The sequence below is a fragment of the Neolamprologus brichardi genome, chromosome 13 (genome assembly GCF_056152115.1).
Source record: "Neolamprologus brichardi isolate AB-2024 chromosome 13, ASM5615211v1, whole genome shotgun sequence".
NCBI classification, from domain to species: domain Eukaryota; kingdom Metazoa; phylum Chordata; class Actinopteri; order Cichliformes; family Cichlidae; genus Neolamprologus; species Neolamprologus brichardi.
In genome coordinates this window covers 9,996,783-10,015,829 of record NC_142116.1, presented here as the reverse complement: position 1 = coordinate 10,015,829, position 19,047 = coordinate 9,996,783, and the positions used below count along the sequence as shown (strand labels likewise).

Sequence of the window (19,047 nt, the reverse complement as noted above, 5' to 3'; positions counted from 1 at the left end):
TTGGGGTAAGTTACAGAAGATAAAAATTTTCGTGGCTTCATTTAAAGTTGATGAACATAAAAAGTAAGCCGATTCAGAGGAGGGTCAGAACTTTTTCAGAATATAAGAAATGACCCCCGTATATTGTTTAATCCCAGAGTTGTTTTGTGTGAGACTTACTGGCCAGAGCGCAGATCATGGAGAAGGCAGCGAAGGTGCCGGCCAGGCCCTGTCCGCTCATGATGGGAGTGGTGTAAGAGGCAGGTAGAATCCCAGCCAGCCCGAACAGACTGCTCTGAAGAATCGCCCCAAACGCTGGAGAGGGGTGAAAAAAAGAGAAAAGCACATTTGAGGAATTACAGAGTGACTGTGACACAGAAACACAAAAAAATGATCCACATCTACACAGTTATAGCCAACAAGCATGTCAGAGAGAAACAACATCCTTCTATCATTTTAATTGTCTCCCCTAAAAAAGGTTTTTTGTCAGTACAGACTTTCCAGACAAATTCCTTCCGCATTACAACATGTTACAAACGAGTTAGTAGCTGCACAAATCTCGAAACGTGTGAAACTGAGAGGAATGTGCCGACGCAGATATCAAAGCCTCAAAGTCACCGTGTCCTCCCCTCTAAAGCAAACACGATGGGCTGTTCCACATGCGAATCTGGGGGTCAGGACTGGCCCACTGGGGATAAGGAGGGGGGTAAGTTTATTCCTGCTGCTCTGTGACTTATTGTAAACAAGCAAACACTGTGAGAGCGCAGCTTGTGTATCTTTCTCTGTGTGAATTTTCCCAACATGTTCAGGGGACGATTTTTATCAAAGAAAGATCCACAGAAATAATCAGTTATACGACTTCAACATGGAAATAAGGCCATGAATTAAATTCTTATTCTAATACAGATATCTTCATGAAGCTTATAATTGTTAGTTTTCTGTTTCTGGGCTCTTAAATTTATGATTTTGTTGCTAATGCAGGATAATTCTTTGCAGATGTGCAGCAAGCTGTGTATCTTCATTTGCCTTTGGCGTGTGCAGAAATCAGAAAACTCTCTCCCCACATTTTCTGTTTAACTGAACTACTTCTGTGTCATTTTTCCCCTTTTTGTACCCCTGGTGTGTGATTTTAAATGAATTTGTTGGTCACATCCTCATGTTTTGGCTGCTGTACCCCCCTTACCCCCAGATCCCCATTCTTGTTGTTGCTATTTAGATGTAGTTTGAATCAACATACAGTTTTCAAACTTCCGTCATCTGACAAAGAGGTCATCTAAATCAGCGGTCCCCAACCTTTTTTCCGCCACGGACCGGTTTATGCCCGACAATATTTTCACGGACCGGCCTTTAAGGTGTCGCGGATAAATACAACAAAATAAAACTAGTACCGGTACCGAAAAAAAGAAGATTTATTCATAACACACGTGAAAAGACCCAGGAAAACCGAGTTAACGATAAAAACTATAACAAAATAACGCTGAAAACCCTGAAAACTATACATTTCACACCCGAGCCTCAACTCTCGCGGCCCGCTACCAAAAGACTCCGGTCCGTGGCCCGGGGGTTGGGGACCGCTGATCTAAATAACTGTGGCTGTGGATAATTAATGAAATTGAATGTCCTCTGTACCAATGTTTAAATTTTAATCAGTTTGTCACCTGAAAAAGTTGATTTTCTGGCTCATTTTGATTTGAGTGACGGTGAAATGACTATTTTTTTCTTTTTAAATTCTACTTGTGGTTTTTGGTTTTTCCTTGTATTACATTATTGACAATGACGAATCTTCACCAGTAGTTCTATGGCCTCGAGCAAGCCTTAGAGCGTTGCATTGAGACCGACACAAATCAGGGATTTTGGGGGTGAACAGGGACACTAATATGAGCGGACAGACGAAATGTTTTGGGACTGAAAAGTGGTGTGATCCCAGAAGCTTGCTGAGGTAATTTGTCCTTGTTTTTGTCTTTTGAATCTAGATTGAATCAATATATGCTTTTTTTATTCCTCCATCAGCTGGCAAAGAGGTCATGTAATTGACTGGATGTGGACATTTAATGGATCCTGACTGTCCTCTGCACCACTTACAGGACACGAAGCTGAACATTTATCTAACATCCATTTCAACTCCACTGCCCCAAGCAGAGATGTAGAAAAACTTCATGCCACACTACCTGCACTCATTTTAAGCTCTCTATTGTTTCTTTTTATCTAGTATTATTTAAATTTAGATTTACTGAATTACATTTTTCACTTTATTCTTCTTCAACAAAGTCATTTAACATTTTCTCCACATTTTACAAACAAAAAGTTTACATGGCCTACAGGTGAATGCACACAATCAAAGCACCAACACTGCTCTTGTTATCAAGTAGTAGTTTAGGCTTTTTTCATTTTGATCTCCCACAGATTTCTTTTAAATACACTGAAGTTTTCTTTCTGAGTAACAGACTTTTACTGAAGAACTGTGCATTTTTTTAAGCACTAGACACTCACAGTTGATGCAGACAATTTTGACCATGGTCAGGACAAAGAAGGGAAGAGGAGCCAGTTCTACTTTAACAACCACCGCTGTCACCAGAAAAACCACCAGGATGACCGTCAAGCTGCCCGAGATTCTCAATTTCTGAGGAATCCTGAAACAAAGAAAAAACACATTTAAAAACGCCCATACTGAAAGCACACAAGCGTCACTCAGTTACTGCTCTTCAAAGAAATGCAAATGTCAAGAAAGCGGAAGCGCTTGAGTCAGTTACAGTGACTAAGCCCTTTTTTTTTCCATCTTAAGCTCATTTTTGTGTCTTTCTGAAAGAACAGCAGTACACAGAAATGACACATAAAGCAAAAACTAAGTGGTAAAAATGCTGAGAAATGAAACCGAGGAAGAGAGGGAGACAGGGAAACCAAAGTACAGCAAACCAGGAAGAGGTAAAGAAGATACATGACGTAGGGAACATAAATAACATTCCTGAGTAAGCAGTGCAGGAGAAGGGTTCATTGTGGTCAAGGGCCACCCGGGATTTTTCTCAATCCTACTCTAATTAAACCAAACACACTAAGCATAAGCTCATACAACAGGATCACGTTACTCACAGTGGCACGGGGTGACTGAAGGTTAAGGGCAGGAAAAGTTTACACTGTCTTGTGTACACAATCTTATCCAAATTAATTAAAAAAAAAACAGCTATGGTAAAATTACTTCAGATTACAGAAAAATATGGTGTATAACTGAGTTATTACACCAGGGGATTTATATTATACGGAACTTGTGTAAGTAATGAAGATGATTAGAAATTAGAGGAATTAAAAGTTTGAGCCTGATTGATCACATGTGGAGGTCTCCTAATGTACTTGCTCCATTGAGGCTAACTGTTTAGACAGCTTGCCTTGTGAGTGATTGGTTACTGTCGTTATGACGATTGTATCAGCAATCTTATGTTCCCAGAGATTAGACATAAGCGCTGTGAACCACTGAAGAAAAATGTAAATTCTGCCTCAGAAAAATGCTGTATTAAATATATTAGCTACTGGTGTACTCTCTGGAGATTGTCAATATTTATAACTATTAAAAACATTTTTTTTTAAAAAGGGTTCATCACAATTAAAGCAAAAGGGCAAAAATGTTTGAAAAACATGAAATATACTAATTAAAAATGTCTCAGTGCCATAAAATGAGACAAAAGATACTAAACTGAAACCGAAATCTAGTGCTGTTATTTCATTATAATGCAATACTGTGGCTGAGGTGGTTCAGGCATCTGACAAGGATGCCTCCTGGGTGAGGTGTTCCGGGCATGTCCCACCGGGAGGAGGCCCCGGGGCAGACCCAGGACACGCTGGAGAGATTATATCTCTCGGCTGGCCTGGGAACGCCTTGGTGTTCCCCCGGATAAGCTGGAGGAGGTGGCTGGGGAGAGGGAGGTCTGGGCCTCTCTGCTTAGGCTGCTGCCCCCGCGACCCGGCCTCGGATAAAGCGGATGAAGATGGATGGATGGATGGATGGCAATACTGTGGCCACTTAACCCCAACTCGTGTTCCCTCAGATCTTTTCTCACTTCTTGCTTCAGTAGAAATATTTACAGTTTGCCTTTTAATGAGTCGAGCTTTTTATTTAGACTGACGGTAGTTCGATACCTTTGGTGTATGAAGGAGTTGAGACAGGTGAAGATGAGCAGAGGCACCATGGCGCACAGCGTCATCACGTTGTTGAACTTGGACTCCAGCACATTGCGAGAGTCTCCGGCCGTTACGTTGGCCGTCTGATTGGAGGAGTGCACAGTGGGGACGTCCTTCAGTCTGCTGGTGAAGTACTGAAGAAAACAAAGGGAAGAACACACATTTACCACAAGTGTTCTCCTGCAATTCATCATTCACATGAATGTAATTTACAGAAAAAACTGAACTATGGGTGCACTGTTTATTGTAGGACTCCTGAAACAGACTGAAGGTAAAATTTTGAGTCAAACTAAGCTGAATAAACATGTTTTTTTACACTCAAACAGTTTCCTGATGGTGTCAAGCAGAGCTGAGCAATCTCATTTTAATTTCAACTGAAACCTTGATGTGTGACAGCCACTAACATTAAGTCTATTAAAAAAAGAAGGGTACACCAGCTTATGTTTTGCCAACCTTCCCATTAGTGAAGCCTAAGCTTTCAAAGAACTACTTGTTAACCACAAAAGGCACCACCAGGGCTCTTCCTTTTATTTGCATCTGTCCTGATCTAGAGATAAACCATATTTGCCTGCAGACGCTCTCGCAGTTACAAGATTAAAATTGTACTTTACCATTGTTGCCGTCATGAAGAAATTCCATGGCAAGAGGGTTCCCAAGCCCAGGATAAAGAAAATGAGCCATACTGAATTGTATCTGGGAAAGAAGCAAAAGGAAGTTCGCATTAAGGCACATCAATCAAGCCATTCATCTTAGTATCAACAAACAAAACGCAACAATATATACACTGGGACTCAACCAAATTTCAGTCAGAGAATATTAATGCGAAGATAAAACCCAACAAAGGCACAGCTTAAATCGTTGAAAAATTTTCCTCTTACTTGTCCCGAGGCGCATTGATGGCCGTCATGGTTCTCGATGGACAATCTTGGGGTTCGTGTTCAGTGTTGGATTAGTGCAGCACCAGGTCTGCAATGTGCAGATGACAAATGGAAGGTTACACAAGTAAAATTCTCCGACGTGTTATTATCAGCAACAATTTGTTTCTTTCTGTATTTACATATTCACATGTAATAGAGTGAGCACCGAGTCTTGTGGATGCCTCAATATCCTCCACTTTCTTTCACACGATGCATTGTTTAACCTGGTTAAAATGTATACATTTCTCACCTCTCCTCTCAACTGCGCTTGCAGCTTTGTTATACATTTTAGAAGCAATGCATAGCCTGCGATATCAAGTATTGACACGTGTTTTTTTTCCACTGGTAACTTTATTTATATACTGGTTAAACTCGTCCTGTAAATGAATTGCCTTACAAACTCGGAGTAGGATGAGCTATTTCTAAAAGAAACAATTGGAGCTTCTGCCAGGAGGAGGTCAGAACAAGCTGGCACAAGCAGGCCAACAGCTACTCACTCCCAACTAGGGCACTAACTAAAAGAGCAACTGAGCTTATTACGCTGCTGCTTCATTTTTTGGATTCTTCACCTACTCCACGTGACGACCTTTTTATAGTTCAGAAACCCCCGTTTTTAGTTTCCAAACAACCTCAGACTGAAAATCTAATTAATACACAAATTTCAATAAAAGCTTAATTTCATTTTCTAATTTATGCAACGTGAACAACCCCTCAGTCATTCCATTGTGTTTACAACACAAACTAACCGCAGCAGCAAAGAGCAGCTTAACACTTCGGCAACAATAAGCCAGAGGCATCTTCCCACAAAGTTTTAAAATTCAAAAGTTCACAGCACAACTCCTCTTAAACACAACAAGTACAGGAACAAACTGCAAATAAACTTACTCTGAGAGGCGTTCAAACACAGACGGAGGCTCTCGCTTTCCACTGATCAGATCACCAAAGGGCTGAATGAGCTCTGCATGCCTCGCTTATACTATACAGATGTTTTGTCTTGTGACCAGCCCCCTTTGCATCTAAGTGCCCATCCCTCCTTCTTCCCTTTACCTCGAACATCTTGTTCTCCTGGAGCCCTTCCTACACATTTTTACATTCGGAGCACACAATACTCTTGTCATACAGACTTCTACCTTACATAGCCGAGCAAAACCAAAAAACCCCAAAAAGAGTGATTAATTAAATCAATCCACCAAGTGTCCCCTCTGCGTGATCCTATTTTCCCAATCTATCCATCCGCATGTTCCCATTTTATCCTTCCCTTTCATCCCCATGTGTCCTACTGTCTGGTAATTTCTCATCTCATTTCATCCACTTTTCCTCCTCAGCAGTTCTTTTATTATCAAGTTCACATTTTCTTGACCTGCTCCATCTATCACTTCCCTATCCCAATCCACTTTGCTCTCACTGCCTCTTATTGACTTATCCAGAACTATTTGTGCTCCCCCAACTCCTTTCAAACCTTTCTGTCTTGAATCTGATGGAAGACATGTGCTCAGATATCTGTGTGACACGCATCCAAACAGAAAACTAGAAAACACTGACTCCTTTAAAAAAAAAAAACAAAGCAATTTGGCATCAAGTCAATCTAAACAACATAAAGCAAAGTTTAAGCTAACAAACTGCACTATTCAACTTTAATGGGCTCATTTTAAAACGGTATCCTGTGGACTTGACGTATTCACAGTGGGTGCACGTCTTTGCCTCTAACATGGAGGGGAAACCTTTTTCGGCGAGAGGAAGTGTTACCCTAATCTGTAAGGGGGGATCAGTATTTATAGTGAAATTAAACACTGATATGGTGGTATGGTTCACAGCCACACTCTCTTGCATCAAAAAGTCACTTTGTTTTGTTTGCATGAAATAGTGATTGGCTGATATGGCATTTTTATTATTAGTAGCAATCAGAAAGATTGATGAGCAATATTTGAAACAGATACAGTTTGGTAGTTTTGATTAAAAAGCCACACTTTAAAATGAAACTAAACTTTCCTTCAAATACCCGTGAAGGATCACACACACCAAAAGCGCAGTCGGATCTGCTTGCACAAGCCGTGCCTTGGTGTAGCACCGGCTGGTCGTGCACCTCTCCTATTCGACCCAGATGGATCAGCTGTGACAGCGAAAAGAAAAAAAAAAAACACTGACAGGTCTGTGGTGATACCACAATCTCGCAAAACATGACCAATGTGGCAACTACAAGGGGGCCCATAAGCTGTTGAAAATAGCGTGAGCAAGGCCACTGCAAAATGTTGCACTTTTTGAGCATTAACGTAACCGGGAGGCAAGAAATGAAGATCACATGACTGCATTTGTAACATTTGCAGAGATGTTTACTTCAGTAACATATGCTAACCTAACACTGAATCCCAGCTCTGCTAGCTCACACTGCTGCAGACCACAGTGATGAGAGGTGAGCGATAAGTCAGCCGAATGATGTGCAGACTCTGCCTTCTCTCACGAGCAACAGGTGACTGGCTGATGAGCCAAATAACACAGTACATCATGGCAAAGGCTACAAGAGAGGACACAGCCGACAAGTATTTATTGTTGAAAATTCGGCATTAAATTCAATCTGCAATGAGCGATTGGTAGCAGGAGTATTTAATGCATATTTCAGTCTCCTGCCTTTCGTCAAGATAAAGATGACATGAAATCTGCACAGACGGAAAGACGAATAAGCTTGGCGAGCGAAGGATGTCCTCCTCTCACATAAGATAATTTGTGGAACTAGACACTCCTCAGAAAATAACGCTACAGTCATAAAGGGTCACCCCATCCCTTATCACATAAGAAATTGTCTGAAGCTGACGCACAAACAAAGAGCGTCTGTTTACATGGCTAAAACTGTTCTCTCTCACAGTCAGACAAACAATATGTAACTGTTCAACGAACAATCTGAGCTGCATAAAAGGTCAAAAAAAGACAGTGAGATTTTCTGAGACACAAGTGAAAAAAGGGAAATGTTTAAAATACTTCAAATTTAACCAAAATCATCAACAGAATGTGAAGTTAATCACATCAAGGAAACATATGTACACAATTTGACTTAGCTACAGTTGAATTAACTGCCTTTCCAAAGTGTACTAGAAGCTCTGTAGTGCTGCTGAGAGAACTTATGAATCCATGACCAGCCAGATCTAACTTGCTGGTCATGAGCGAGCTATGAGTGAGGACAGAGGGTCCTCTATATGCACTCACAGGTTAGCTAATCGTAGAAACATGGGACTGAACAAGCAGAATCCAACTGTGAGAAGCCCCTGTCAGTGAGACGGGTCTATATGGATTGTTAAGAGGGGCAGAGGACCAGCAGACAAATACTGCAACAACATCCTCTCACACTAGAAAAACCTTTGTTACATTTGTTACATTTGTTACACTGTGCGCAAAGTTAAGGTTGCAATTTGCAAACTGAACGATGTGATTAAGAGTTTCAGCTTTCCACTAAACACAGACACTATTCTTTTAAAAAAATAGAGTTTGACCTTGCCCATTAAAGGTTTTCACCAACTTCTGAATATTTCCCTACTTCTTTTTTCTTCCTCCCATTTAATCAACTAGGAAATTATGTATCAAAGCACGATTCCTGTTACGAAGGTCTTTGGCAGCCAAGTTTGACCTTTCGGGAAATTATTTTCGTGTTTCTGTTCACATGTGCCCATCCTGTCTCTGTGCTGCCTTCCTCCAGGTACTCAGACTTCCTCCCACAATCGGAAGAGATGTTTGTTAGCTTAATTGATGAAAGTGAGTGTGTGTGTTTTGGTGTGTCTCAGTGTGATGGGTCTTACAATCTTTAATGGGATGAGCAGCTAAGAAAACAGATGTATGGATCCACAGGAGCACATATTGTCTGAGCTTTATTTATCCATGTTTCCCCACACCTTTGTCAAAACTGAGAGAACTGTGACTCAACATTTTGTAACTTTCCAAAACCACTAATCTGACATTGATGCTCTTTTCACACAGTGACTAACCGGCTGCAGCCGTGCAGAAGTAAGAAAGGACCAGGATTAAACTTCTTTCTCCTGAGAATCACACCACTAAATCAGTATTTTAAACATCTCTCTTCTCTAGATAGACTGACATTTATCAGTCTATCAGAGCAGCTTATTGAGGCTTGACGTTGACCATAGCCATACACTACAGTGTGCTTAAAATTCACCAGCTTTGCCTTGTCCCAGATTCCTGTAAAGTATGCCTCTCTCAACCGAACATGCCATCAAAACGAGCCAGTTGGCATAAGCTGCCTGGTGCTGAAATGGTGCCCAGCAAACACACACTCACTCACACAGGCACTTTGCAGTCTGTAGAGTGGTGCACTTTAACACTTTCAATGGCTAGCCTCTCAACGATGTCCAAGTCCAACAATCAGCACTCCAGTTAACAAAGATTTAACAGCACTGGAGGTAATTTATTGTTTCCCCCTCTAGGAGAAGTAGGGCAATTCAGACCAGCCCAAAAATTTATGTGAAAAATCTGGTCACGCCACAATGACGCTACAATAAAGTGGGCTTCTCATCCCGTATTCACCTCATTTTATACTTGATGAAATTGAAAAGCCATTTTTGTTCTTCTCACATTTGTGTCATTAATCCAACTACAAAGATTTTACACAGTGTAAAAATGATCTTCAAACTTAAATATTGCAAGACCCATGTTGTTTTTGTGTTGGAGCACAAACATAAATCCACAACCTCGTCACAACCTCAACCAAATCTGAGCCAAAGCTCATTTAGAGGAACGAATGAGAAAGCCCCTTAATTTAGATGTGACAGACAATCCCACCATCAGCAAAAGATTGATGTAACCACTGTGACGTCGCCCAGTGATTAGTGAAGCCTCAGTCTTAGCTGTCGCCATCTCAGTGTTCTGCAACCAGATGTAAGGAGCGACGGTCGGATGTGAGTTTTATGCTCTACATCAGCGGCCCCCAACCCCTGGTCGTTTGGTACCAGGCCGCGTGAGTTGAGGCTCGGGTGTGAAATTTATGGTTTTCAAGGGTTTTATCGTTAACTCGGTTTCCCTGGGTCTTTTCCCATGTTGTAGTTGTGCGTCTTATTTTGAAAGAAATATCTACGCGTTACCATAGTGACCAGAAAGCATTAAGGGGCAGAGAGGAGGATGTTACTCTCAATGTTGTTGGCGCATTTCAGGAAGACGCTGCTAATAAAGTTACACAATTACACAGTGAATTCACGTTTATTATTATATTTACAAAATACCACAGTTTTTGTCTTGGTCGTATCATTTTATTTTGTTGTATTTATCCGCAACACCTTAAAGACCGGTCTGTGAAAATATCGTCTGACATTAAACTGGTCCGTGGTGCAAAAAAGGTTGATGACCGCTGCTCTACATCTACTGGGTAACCAGTTGTGACTGGCAAATTGTTAGTCAGCGGGCTATCCTCTTTTCTGACTACAAGTTCGATGATCAAGTCAAGGACTAAACAGCCCACGGACTTCTACACAAATCAGGCTATCTAAAACCACAGGGGTCGTTCTCCTGGTGGACGTTACAAAGAATGCATGTTTCAAGCAGTGTCTTTTATTCTGATTACAATTAAATCTTGAACAGTTCACATTACTAAGGTAAAAATGGATTCAAAATTAGTAATGTATGTACTGAGAACATAAAACTTGTGACTATGTACCTATGTGTATACTGCATTAAAGCAGAGACAAAGAAACTCTATTGGCATCCTTTTTTATAGCAAGTCAAAGCTTGCTATAAAATATCTTATATTGTATAGGCTTAAAAGTTAAAGAGGTTCTGAATGCAGTTTTCTCATTAAGTTAAAACCAAGCAAAACAGCACACATGAGGAGTCATGTGCTTTGGGCATGATCTAAACTTTACCATCCACACTGAGAAGTTTAACCCTCTCAAGGCAGGCGTTGCCGATTTGCAACAGTTAAAAACTAACAACCTGATTACCTCACGTACATATTTTATGAGTTTTTTTTTACTCAGAAGTACCACTGCAGGACTTGGTTGTGCATTAGCAACAAAAAGTTTAATTTGAGCCTGAGAGGGTTAAAAAGCAGTCGTTGAACGCAACATTCTCCATACAAATGTGTGTCCTGCGGGGACTGGTGGAACAATAGAGGCTGATTCTGAGAACACAGATGGTATGACCATCCACCTCATTGTGATCTCTCAGCAGTTATTGCTGGCATGTGAAAAAGAGTGGCACGTGTTATGGAAGTAATGCATGTCTATGTGGCGTGTTGGCCTGAATTTAGAGACAAGGACAGTGACAAGGGGTTTGGTGTATGGGAAAGTGAGCTTTTCAAACTGGGGTACAGTGGAGGGTAAGAAGTTATAGTTAAAATGCCACTTACATCAGAGCTAAACATGGATGGAAAAGGTTAGAAGTTCCTCTTTCTCACCGGTATACCTCTATAACAGAGACGCCTTTATCACCAGGCTGAGTTACAGAATAGTTTGATGCTGGTCATGTGATGAGGTGTGTGAAGAATAAACTCTCTCTTCGAGGTCATGTCCCAGTGCTAATGGGAGCCAAACCTTTTTCAAGTCACAGCATTTTGACTTAGTAATATTAAACTGCAACTGGACTGGAACTGGATTGTTTTTCTAGGAATTAACCAGAGGAAATGGATATGATGGTGCTGTTTATTTTAGCACGACTGCTGAAGACTGGATAGTTTTATACTGGCGATCTTGAAGAGACATGTCATGCTCAAGTTTGTGAACCCTCCCAACCCTGTGAATTAAAGAACAGTCTGAGCAATAAGCTATCAGAACTTTTTCTGCAATTTGTACTGTTGAAATTAGACTTCTCTTTCTTAAATTGAGCTATTTTAGGGATTCAATAGTAGTTAAACTTCTTAACACTCACAGACAACGGAGCTTCATTGGTCAGGCCCACTTAAGGTCAAAGTGGGCTGTATGTGGCCCACGATGTAAGAGGATTTTGACATCAGTAGCATCAGCGTGTGCCATTAAATGATCAGTGTGTGCAACCAGGAGGACGGAGGGGTGTTGTTGGAAAACAAGCAATATGTAGCCGTGATTGGATAGCTTTTCAGGTCCGAAATTTCTCGAAGACAGAGCATGGAAACTACCACAATAGTGGTTTTGTTCTACAGCACTTATCATCAAGCTTTCCAATACATCCCCTCCAACGGCGTGGGATTCCCCATCAGTATGTATGTACAACTCTCTATTCTAGCGCCACAACTGCATGCCACCACTGCAACACAAATAAACTACCCATTATATAAAGCCCTAAAAATATTAACCTAAAAATCTGAATGTTTTTGGAATCCTCTCTAAGAAAAAAAAAAAAGGAATTTTTGCAATGTTAACCCTCTGAGTCGTCATTGTGACTCGCTCCAAACTAGCTCTGAACCCAAACCTGAACATTCCAAGAAAGTAAGTTGGAATGATTTCCACAGGAGAACTTTTCTGAACTTCAATATGAGCAATTAAGGCAACAACAATAACAGTAAAGGATAGTGTTGATTGGCATATGACGGGTTGGCAAATACAACAGTTACCTAGGCAACTGTTACCTGCAACACCCACTAGCAACTGACCGTCAGCTACAAAGGGATGTGTGCTGAGTGAATCAGTTCCTGTGTGGACACTCCTTTAACTTTAACTGGCACTTCCAGTCTCCTGTTTTTGCTACCAGCTGGCTTTTGGCCCAGGTTGCTACTTTGGCCGCCCTTTAGGCCATTCAGCACCTTCCCACAAAGAATCTCACACAGTTGGATGTACTCCAATTCAACCTCAGGGACTGCTTGCTCTGCTCTGGTAATCTGCTGTGCACTTGAGGGCCAAATTAACCACAACCTGCAGGAGGTGAAAAGCTGGTTCATGTGCCGCTACGCTGAGCTCACCGAGGCAGCAGAGCAGAACAAAGACTACAAGCCGGCTGCTCCAGAGTTGGAGTTCATAAGCACTCACAAGAGGCACATAGATATACAGCTGTTATTTTCACAATTTAGTTAGCAAATATAATGTTTGCAAAGTAAAACTTCTGTGTTTATTTGTGCTTAATTGAAATCTGCGCCTGACATCTTCATGTCTTTGACTGTAATATTTAACATAGAGAGGGAGAAAGGGCGAGAGCAGGATGAAGACAGCAAAGAGACGGAGCAAAAATAAACAGGTAAGACAGGACATGTAGTAAAATTCACTAAAAATTATAAAGCTGTGTTGTCCCGTTATCGATTGTGGATCCCCCACTTGCTCTTATAATTATTATAAGGTTATATTTTTGTCATTTTTTTAATTTCTAGTTGAGTGCGGAGGACAGAGAGAGGACAAAGGAGAAAGAATGAGGCAGCAGATGGTGAAGTTAGCTGGAAAAACAATACTTATGTTTCACAAAGTAGTTTTTCGTGTATTTCATGGATGCTTTGCGTGCTTTCCAGTAGCACTTAAAAAAAATGCCAGTGGATATGCTAAACAAAGCATATTAATATGAATGGTAGTTTATTCAGGATTCATACCACCCTAAACATGGCTCAAACAGGATGGTATTTGGTCAATAACAAAAATACAACTCAATACTTTGTAACATAACCTTTGTTGGCAATAACAGAGGTCAAACGTTTACTATAGGTCTTTACCAGGTTTGCACACACAGTAGCTGGTATTTTGGCCCATTCCTCCATGCAGATCTTCTCAAGAGCAGTGATGTTTTGGGGCTGTCGCCGAGCAACACGGACTTTCAACTCCCGCCACAGATTTTCTATGGGGTTGAGGTCTGGAGACTGGCTAGGCCACTCCAGGACTTTCAAATGCTTCTTACGGAGCCACTCCTTTGTTGCCCGGGCGGTGTGTTTTGGATCATTGTCATGTTGGAAGACCCAGCCTCGTTTCATCTTCAAAGTTCTCACTGATGGAAGGAGGTTTTGGCTCAAAATCTCACGATACTTGGCCCCATTCATTCTGTCCTTAACACGGATCAGTCGTCCTGTCCCCTTGGCAGAAAAACAGCCCCATAGAATGATGTTTCCACCCCCATGCTTCACAGTAGGTATGGTGTTCTTGGGATGCAACTCAGTTCTTCTTCCTCCAAACACGACGAGTTGAGTTTATACCAAAAAGTTCTACTTTGGTTTCATCTGACCACATGACATTCTCCCAATCCTCTGCTGTATCATCCATGTGCTCTCTGGCAAACTTCAGACGGGCCTGGACATGCACTGGCTTCAGCAGCGGAACACGTCTGGCACTGCGGGATTTGATTCCCTGCCGTTGTAGTGTGTTACTGATGGTGACCTTTGTTACTTTGGTCCCAGCTCTCTGCAGGTCATTCACCAGGTCCCCCCGTGTGGTTCTGGGATCTTTGCTCACCGTTCTCATGATCATTTTGACCCCACGGGATGAGATCTTGCGTGGAGCCCCAGATCGAGGGAGATTATCAGTGGTCTTGTATGTCTTCCATTTTCTGATGATTGCTCCCACAGTTGATTTTTTCAAACCAAGCTGCTTGCCTATTGTAGATTCACTCTTCCCAGTCTGGTGCAGGTCTACAATTCTTTTCCTGGTGTCCTTCGAAAGCTCTTTGGTCTTGGCCATGGCGGAGTTTGGAGTCTGACTGGTTGAGGCTGTGGACAGGTGTCTTTTATACAGATGATGAGGTCAAACAGGTGCCATTCATACAGGTAACGAGTGGGGGACAGAAAAGCTTCTTACAGAAGACGTTACAGGTCTGTGAGAGCCAGGGATTTTCCTTGTTTGAGGTGACCAAATACTTATTTTCCACCCTGATTTACAAATAAATTCTTTACAAATCCTACCATGTGAATTCATGGATTTTTTTTTCACATTCTGTCTCTCACAGTTGAAGTGTACCTCTGGTGCAAATTACTGACCTCTGTCATCATTTTAAGTGGGGGAACTTGCACAATCGGTGGCTGACTAAATACTTTTTTGCCCCACTGTATGTTGCTACAGTGATGTGCAAAGATCTTTAGCCACCCCTCATTTCTTTACATTGTGCTATCAAGGAGCTAGAAATTTGTCATTTATTTAGTCCAGTCCTGTACTTGACCGTTTTCAGACCAACCTGTTTTTTTGTGTGTGTATCAAAAGAATTATTCAAGCATAAAAGGCACCTAATTAGAGGTGTGTCTATGTGTCTACACATATGACAAAACCTAGTTTAAATTATGTGTCTAGTCCCTTTGTTACACATTTCAATAAATCGAATGCATCCATTTCTCACGTTCCTATTCCTAATAGGATAAAGAACTGAATAAAGATTTTGAGGGATGGCACAAGACTTTTACATGTACTTTATCTCTTAACGTATTTTAGGTTCACATGCTCATACATGTTCTTGCACACCCTCCTACCTCATTGCAAACTAAGTACAGTAAACTGTAACAATATCTTCACACTGCTTTCCAATTTTCACTGGGCCGTGCATCAGTATAGCAACCACCAGCCCTGGCAGCAAATTTATGCTGCATAAAAGTTCAGTTTTTCATCACGTCAAAGTTGCTATTTGGTGTCAACGTCAGTCAGTGGACATCACCAAACGCCGTGCCTGTACAGGCCTTTTATTCAGTCAGTGATAAAAATAGATAAATACAAACAATGACTGTGACAGCTCATATTCAAGGAATATCCTGAGACGTTGGCAAATACCTTAATCTCATCGCGTGTACAAAAAAGGGATTTGAGTTGTCACGTTCACAGCAAGCAGACCTGCACAACAATTCAATACACAATGAAAGCAGATCAATGAAGGTAATTCAACAAACCTCTAACATCACTGGAGCTGGGAGTGGAAATACAATTGAAACACAATATCTGGCTTATTACTCATAACTCCATCTATTTATAAAAAGTGAAAAACAACAGGAAGCTCTCTCTAAAGCAAACATGTAATCTTTATTTAGAAACAAACTACTACCTACTGCAATCATGCTGTCTAGATTTTCCCCTTTTTAGATTTTATCTACAAAAGCAATCCAGTGACTTACATAGATTGCTGTCTCACACTGGGAATAATTATTTGCATGGGCAAATAAGAGCAGGAATCAATGACACAGGGAGACTTCAGTGAGGTACTGAGAGTGTCAGGATTATAAATCCTTAGAATTTACAAAGAAATCCAATTCACACCAGAAGAAAGGGTGTTAAAAGGTCTCCAGATCTGTTGTCTTCACTGTGACCTGCTGTCTTTACACTCATTTTCCTTTCCCGCCACTCTAGCGGGAGCAGGAACAAAGCCTTTCTCCAGCTGCCCGTCTTTTCAGTTGGTTCAGGTGGTTTGGATGAATAGCAGACTGGCAACAGCAGCTCCATGACTGCACTACAGTCGGCACAGTTGAGTTGAAATACAAGGCGGTGAGTCAGTTTAGCCTAATCACTTCCTTCACATTAGCCAAAAATGATCTATACTATATTCTGTAACCAAGAAGACTGGTTAAAGCTCAGGAAACAGGTGAAAACTTAACTCCCACTCTTACTAGGCACCTTGTGGTGGGTCACAGCACTATCAGCTGTTCACTGGGGGGGGGGGGGGGGGGGGGGGGGGGGGGGGGAGTTGCCATTCTGGCGAACTCTTCTCCCTGTTCAGGGGTCACAGAGTCACAAATAGACACAGATTCATGTGACCTGAAGCCAGGCCAGGAACGACACTCAGTAAGGGAGAGAGCCTGCAACAGAACTATCCCCTATAAATCATCTAAGTATCACAAAACCACAAGAGAAAGAGCCCCACAGGATGCCTACTCCCCTGTTCAAACCACACTTATGGTTTCAGATTACAAGTGGCAGGCTTAAGCGGTGAATGCATTCATTTCATCTGCTCATCAATTCATTTCATTAGCTCCTGTGTGATACCATCACGCACGTTGTACCATTCAAGAGCCCATTACAGCTGCCAACACACACATACTACACACGTGCTCCTACACAACCACGTGTCCAACGACTGATCACAAGGTTATCTAAAAATGTAGCACTGCTATATTCAATTCTTTCATTCGATAAGAGTTTCATTAGATTCTTTTCTTTTTTTTTATCACAAAATTCGGGAAGAAGATGCAGCAGTGGTTTAGATGTGTCACTCTCGTGATGAGAGAAACAAAAAAGCGGCGAAATGCGAAGCGCAGGAATGAAAAAATGCGTTAAGAAACAGCGTTTTCTAGCACCAAAATGTTTCCATTAGTCAGCCCTCTTCTCTAGCTGGACCGTCTGGGTCTAATTGCCGGGATAGAGCGCGAAAACGTGGCGCTAAATTTAATTTAAATCAACAAAGGACACACGCGGTCACGGAGTAACGAAAGCCCCGGTCAGTCTGCCTCTATTTTTCTACCTCTTTAGATTATTTTAGATATAAAAACGAACCTCGGCCTCGTAACTTTAACATAACAGCACAAATCAGCATCCGATACAACAGCAACGTTATTTTTCAATAAATTTGCCTTTTTTACGCTTAATCTGAAGGCGGTTTCAAACTACTGCCGCATTTATGTGGCGATTCTTGATGGTAAAGGTAAAATAAGCGTCTGTGAGTACACACTAGCGCTCAATGACTGCAGTGTGATGTCTTACCTTACCGGAGTCGGTGGAGTTTATTGTCCCGTCCACGTCTACACAACCCAAATGAACACAGACACGCCTTCGTGGCATGATCATCACCCAATCGCATCATTCATCACAAGTTTAGAACAACAAAAGGCGCACAGGGGACGAAAATAAGCCTGTTATTGGGTGGTAGCCCGCCAGGGTATAAAAACAAATATCTAAAATTAATAAATGAGCCCAAACACAACACGAAAGGATCCTTTTGTCACAGTCTGTGAGTTTGCTCCGAGCCTTACGTTTTCTGCATTGTTTTTAATTTGTAGTTCAGGCTTATTCATTTTAGACTGTTTCATCGAGCTTTTTCGTTTCAGCACTATCCGCAGGGGCGGATCTAGAAGGGTGGCATGGGGTGGCATGTGCCACACGTGCCACCCCATGCCACGTTTTTTGTGTGATTTCAGATCCGTTTTGTTAATACAGTATGTCAGTGAAAAATAACTAAATTCAGACTCGTGAGGTTGTGCTGAAAAGAACGATACCAAGCAAGGCAAGGAAGAAAAATACAATGAAACAATTTGAACATGAAACACAAATATGTCAAAAATGTCCAGTTATATTTTAGATCATCAGAGGGTTAACCCAACAAATCATGAAAAATTAGGTTTAAATTTTGTGTTCATGACAGTGCAGATTTGTGGCATATTGTGTAAATTTAAGTATGTAACAATCTGATTTTTTTCTAACTAAAAACAGTGTGAAACTTAAGTTAGACTTGTGTTTGTAAATGAACCGCCCCCTGCTGTGTACCTTTCTGGATTTTATACATATTAATTATACAGGCTATACAGTACATAAAATCAAAATTCACACGTTTTATGTAACTGAAATGTAATTATCTGGGCTACAGAAAAAAAATTAGTTATAGACTATATTTATATGAAACGTGTATACTTACTACATTTGAATCATTTTAACCATATCTAACCACAGTGTTGGGAAGGTTACTTTTAAAATGTATTCCATTACAGAATACAGAATACATGCCCCAAAATGTATTCTGTAACGTATTCCATTACGTTACTCAATGACAGTAACGTATTCTGAATACTTTGGATTACTTAATATATTATCATGCTGTTTACAACTACATGAATGTACTATTGCGGTGATTTTTTACTGTTACTGAAGGTCCGCGGCTCTTAACCGTAGTAAAGGGACCTCTGGCTAATATGTCGGGTTCGTAGCCGAAAACTAGCTTTACTTTGTTGTCTGGGTCAACTTTGCTAGCGAGAGACAGAGAGAGGCGTTGAAAGGCTGCTCCAACGGAGCTTATTGTTTTTGGAGGAAAACACGAACACGGTGTACAGTCGAGTCTTAATAGCTTACTTACAATTGGGCTCGTCAGGCACTCTTCTTAGCTGCAGTGGTTATTATTATATTTACATGCTTCCAGCTCCTGTTTC

The 19,047-nt window shown here is 41.2% G+C and overlaps 1 protein-coding gene across 4 annotated transcripts in view; it reads right to left on the bottom strand.

Moving 5' to 3' along the window:
* The window catches only part of LOC102778768 (equilibrative nucleoside transporter 1-like), a 48,534-nt gene that overhangs the window by 10,257 nt on the left and 19,230 nt on the right, over positions 1-19,047 (bottom strand). Inside the window, exons 1-6 of one of the 4 annotated variants that reach the window (XM_087850116.1) lie at positions 17,617-17,838; positions 5,028-5,115; positions 4,761-4,842; positions 4,108-4,283; positions 2,470-2,609; positions 160-294 (exon numbers count right to left, since the gene is read on the bottom strand). In XM_087850116.1, the coding sequence (XP_087706242.1) occupies positions 160-294; positions 2,470-2,609; positions 4,108-4,283; positions 4,761-4,842; positions 5,028-5,056 (562 nt within the window). In that variant the 5' untranslated portion in view covers positions 5,057-5,115; positions 17,617-17,838. Of the gene's footprint in view, positions 1-159; positions 295-2,469; positions 2,610-4,107; positions 4,284-4,760; positions 4,843-5,027; positions 5,116-5,951; positions 6,074-17,611; positions 17,839-19,047 lie in introns of those variants that run through there. The other 3 variants (XM_087850113.1, XM_087850115.1, XM_087850114.1) reach the window with 3 other exon arrangements.